The sequence below is a fragment of the Rosa chinensis genome, chromosome 5 (genome assembly GCF_002994745.2).
Source record: "Rosa chinensis cultivar Old Blush chromosome 5, RchiOBHm-V2, whole genome shotgun sequence".
NCBI lineage: Eukaryota > Viridiplantae > Streptophyta > Magnoliopsida > Rosales > Rosaceae > Rosa > Rosa chinensis.
Window position 1 is genome coordinate 70,860,547 of NC_037092.1, and position 4,779 is coordinate 70,865,325.

At 36.5% G+C, this 4,779-nt stretch overlaps 1 protein-coding gene across 1 annotated transcript; it reads left to right on the forward strand.

Annotated features, from left to right (window-relative positions):
• Positions 1–341: 341 nt before the first annotated feature.
• LOC112166323 (triosephosphate isomerase, cytosolic) lies at positions 342–3,606 on the forward strand. The gene is made up of 9 exons (XM_024303142.2): positions 342–495; positions 677–752; positions 888–1,011; positions 1,103–1,187; positions 1,296–1,428; positions 1,590–1,684; positions 2,570–2,648; positions 3,184–3,266; positions 3,360–3,606. The coding sequence occupies exons 1-9, from the start codon at positions 457–459 to the stop codon at positions 3,408–3,410; spliced, it is 765 nt and encodes a 254-aa protein (XP_024158910.1). The 5' UTR covers positions 342–456; the 3' UTR covers positions 3,411–3,606.
• The last annotated feature ends 1,173 nt before the right edge of the window (positions 3,607–4,779 follow it).

A 4,779-nucleotide genomic window follows, 5' to 3' on the forward strand; every position in this document is an offset into this window, starting at 1 on the left:
TACATCAACAATCCAAACTGTACGTATTTGAATTCATCATCGTAAATAAATTATCGAAGTAGAAATTTTATTATTATCATCATCATCATCATCATCACGGAAAATAAATGTAAAGTTCATCAATAATATTGTAAATTCTAAAAATTATTTAAAACAATTAGATGACTAAAAACAATTTAATTTTTCAAATATACTCTTAACATTATGTGCAAATAGGAAGTGAAAATTAGGGTATTATCCTAAAAGTCTAATCTAATCAGAAAACCATTGACCGGGCCGTAATATGCAAATGTAGAACGTATATATGGACTGGGCAAAATCAGGACAGGCTCAACCCGACCCAACTTGTGTTAGGTGGATCTTCTCTTCTCGGTCACTCTAGACTCGCACAGTTAAACCCTCTAGTCTATCTCCACAAAACCTCGACTTTTACCTTTTCATCAACTAAACACAAAAATGGGCAGGAAATTCTTCGTCGGTGGCAACTGGAAATGCGTATGTCTCTTACTCTACGCTCCCTTCTTGCTTTTGTTTTTCAACTTTTGTTTCCATTTGGAAATGTTATAGACACTTGATTTCATTTGGTGAGTCTTGATCGATAGCATGGAAGCAGTGGTTTTTGGAATTGAGTTTGTGATTATCTGATAAGTAGTTTTGGGTCTATTGTTTTTTGCAGAATGGGACAACTTCAGAGGTGAAGAAGATTGTCACCACATTGAATGAAGCTGAAGTCCCTTCAGAAGATGTTGTGGGTAAGTTTTGATTTTTGCTCTGCTAGTTTGATTTTGTCATTTGTGTTAGTTCACATCAAAGTAAAAGAATGAACTTGTAGAGTACTGTCCGGTTCTTCAATGTTTGATGGAGCTGTGCTTTTCTTTTTATTGCAGACGTTGTTGTGAGCCCTCCCTTTGTGTTTCTTGCTTATGTGAAAAGTTTGTTGCGGTCTGATTTCCATGTTGCGGCACAGAACTGTTGGGTTCGGAGAGGTGGTGCGTTGACTGGAGAGATTAGGTGTGTTTGTTTCTAATGTTAACCTTCTAGGGGTGTGCAGCTTATACAGCAAGTAATATGTCACAAACTGATCAGTTTCTTGTTTTCTCAGTGCTGAGATGCTGGTCAATTTGGGGATTCCCTGGGTCATTATCGGCCATTCTGAGAGAAGACAGATTCTAAATGAATCCAATGAGGTAATAAGGGGTGCAATTTGACCTTTGTATCTTTGCTTTTCTAGCATGTGGTGCATTGCAACTTTACACAATCAATTATTGATCTTGTGATTCTCCTTGTCCGTGCAGTTTGTTGGGGACAAAGTTGGATATGCACTTTCTCAAGGCCTGAAAGTTATTGCCTGTATTGGAGAGACTCTTGAGCAGCGAGAATCAGGATCTACAGTGGCTGTTGTTGCTGCACAAACAAAAGCAATAGCAGGTACAGTGGTACTCTTTAAGCAGCCAGATTCTCATGTTCATTATGTACTCTTCTTTGTTGTCTTTGGTTTAGTAGGTCTAACTTTTCCCCTTTCATTTATTCCACACTGCTCTAACAAATTTGAATATGTTACCAGCTGATTCACCCTTCTTCTCTTCCAGATAAAGTATCAAGCTGGGAGAACATTGTTTTGGCATATGAGCCAGTTTGGGCCATTGGCACTGGGAAGGTTGCAACCCCTGATCAGGCACAGCAAGTAAGTATTGTTGGGTCAGACGTTATCCCATCTTTTGTGTTTTGTTGTGTCCTTGGTTTCCTTATTCTTGCAACTAGCTTTTGTTCACTTTCCACTGGTATATGCCCTGCTCGTGTAATTTTTTTTTTATTATTATTTTTTTTCCCTTTTGTTTTTTTGTTTTTTTGTTTTTTTGTATCAGACTATCAGCTAACAAAATTTGAGGAGATGAAATTGAACCTGAAGCCTCATCTATAGAGAAAAATGTGTCTTGTGCTTAATCTCAAATGATTAATGTACAGATTTACATTTTGAGCAATCTTATGAGTAATTAGCTCAGTCTATATGCATTTTCATTGCTACTTTATGCATTCTTTTATGGTAGGTAGAACTGTTACGGTAGCAAGAAATAGTACGTTAACATTGTATAATCAACAGTCTTAAAACATTGGATGTTCAATATCCTCCTAACGATGTTACATTTGTACACATGTTTCATGGTATGGTGCAACAGCAGTGTTACAGTAGCTGTATTTCTATGTGGAACTCATTTTGAAAATCCTTTGTATAGGTTTGTAAAGAATCTGCAACACTGTGGCCTTCTTTTATATATTTATCAAGGTTTTATATATTACCTAACAGTTTTTAGGTGTCTTGCTCTTTCCTATGTACTCTCAAGTAATTTAGCTCACTATTTATCTAGCTATTTAACTTATATGTATTCAGTATTTTCAGTACTTACGTTTAGTCAAAGATATGAGAGTACATGCTGTAAAGGGATAAAGGGAGGGAAAGCCTTACTGTTTAGCTAGCCTCTTGCATCCAAAAGATCAACTTTGATTGATTTTATTCATAACGTGATACAATATGAAGTTAAGTTCATTAAAGAGTGCTTTTTCTTATCAGGTCCATTTTGAATTGAGGAAATGGCTTCAAGTCAATGTTGGTGCTGAAGTCGCTGCATCAACCAGAATTATTTACGGAGGTACTCTTCATCTATAAGCCTTGACGCTATCCATAAACATCCTCCCTCTAGGTGTGTTTGATTGTAAGTGTATTAAATTACTAACTAATCATCAGAACAATATAAGTGTAGAGCCTTCAAGGGTGATCTTGTTCTGATTGAGAAGAATAGTGTGTGTGTGGCTGGTTTTTATTCAGTGGTTTCTAGTTTCTACCACAAGTCGGTTGTCTATGTGGATTGTTGAGTCACCTGTCGAATCTGAAATATGTTGATTTCTGAACTCGAAAACATGTACGATCCAAGAACATACCAGGAACCAACTTTAGTTGACTGGTTGCTTCAACTTTTGGTCTGAGACACCCAAAAATGATACACCCTCTGCAAGTTGGGGTGCTTAAACTTCTCTCTGTCTACATGGAAAATGAATGAAGGCAGTTCGTCAAATGTGTTAACCCCAAATATACACAATGAAACCAATTCTAGAGGAGAGAGAATCATCCTACATAATTACCTGTTAGTTGTGTAATATTCTACTTTAACAGCATGCCATCTTCAGGTTCTGTAAATGGAGCAAACTGCAAAGAATTGGCAACACAGCCAGACGTTGATGGGTTTTTGGTTGGCGGAGCTTCCCTTAAGGTGGTTGTTTTTTCTCTGTTCCTTGTCTTAGTTGTCTGTTTGGTTTCCCTTCAAGCTGGTACTGATTTTTTGATGCACGTTTTCTTTGATTAGCCGGAGTTCATTGACATTATCAATTCTGCTACAGTGAAGAAAGATGATTGAGGTCAGAAATGCTCATTTGTGTTTGTCTAGCTTCAATAAACTTGTAATTGTAATGAATTTGTCGATTATATGACTGCCAAGAAAGAAAGAAACGTGTGGTTGTCCAGCGCATTCAATGTAAGAACTGCAAAGAAAAAGCGCTTGTGCCTGTAAGAATTCCTAGACTGGGAACTTGTATGAGGAAAACGATTTGGTATGGACACTGAAAAATTATAAAATAAATAAATAAATAAAAATTGATTATGTACATATCTGATTCTACTTCCAGTTGTGTTTCTGAGACCTATCCCCAATTATGTGTATATCTTGATTTTGTATATTTTTTTAAAAAAAATTGGGATATGATTCTTGTGTAATGAAGAATAGAATCCATTGCTCCCCTACTCTGCGGGCAGGAGAAATATTGTATTGTATACCTCATTGACATGGGCATGGGCCAATCCAGCAGAGGTATGGCATATTTTGCATATTCATAATATTCCTCCCATCACATTGAACCATAGGCCGTTGCAGTTTTGTAATTTAGCGCTCTTGGTTCTTCCGAGTAGCATTTAACATTTCAACCCTAAAGTTTCAGAAATTCTTGATGATGGAGTGACCCCCTTGACCATAATATCCAATTTGAGCTAAATATATAAATTGCTGCCAGTTCCCACAATCCAACCCAAACCAGTAAAGCAAAAGCAGAAGCACAATGAACATGCACGTTTTCTTTTCCTCTCCAGGTTGTCTTCTACCGACACCATATTCCTTCCACATTTGCAGGTAAGCTTTTATATGGAAATTTTCAGGTAAAATAAGCTTTATGCGACTCTTTTTTGCCCCTAAATTCAAAGTCCGCTTTACAGATTGAACTCTAGAGTCTCCAGCAAACTTTTCACTCATTACAACTTTCCAATATATTAGTACGATCCAAGAGACAACTAGAGCATGCAATCATGATAATTGTGACTGTAGTAAAGACAAAGTGCTAGTCATACCGACAATTTCAAGTCGTTCATAGATTTGATATTTTGATATAGTCAGACTCATGGTCACACACACGCTGTCAGTGGGTTATCTAATTTTCTCAATGCAGGTGCTCATGATCGTCTAGTTGTTCATTGCTTGATATGGATCTCAGTCACATATCTCCAAATGATTATTCGTTATATGAGTTTCACAGCAACCCTACATGAATTTTTATTTTATTTTTGGAGATTACAAGTCTACTTAAATAATTGGTTTGGAAACATGAACAAATGAAGCAACTCTATTTACCAAATTTACTTTTCTTGAAAATAAAATGAGGTTTTTCGATGATAGAAAATAACATGAGTTGCTAGGGAAATGGTACACTGTTTGTTTCTTTTGTTTGTATTGCTTGATA

Coding starts and splice junctions, on each gene's coding strand:
- LOC112166323 (XM_024303142.2), top strand. CDS start 457: ATGGGCAGGAAATTCTTCGTCGGTGGCAACTGGAAATGC. Junction 496..676: donor TCGGTGGCAACTGGAAATGC/GTATGTCTCTTA, acceptor TGTTTTTTGCAG/AATGGGACAACTTCAGAGGT. Junction 1,188..1,295: donor TTCTAAATGAATCCAATGAG/GTAATAAGGGGT, acceptor TTGTCCGTGCAG/TTTGTTGGGGACAAAGTTGG.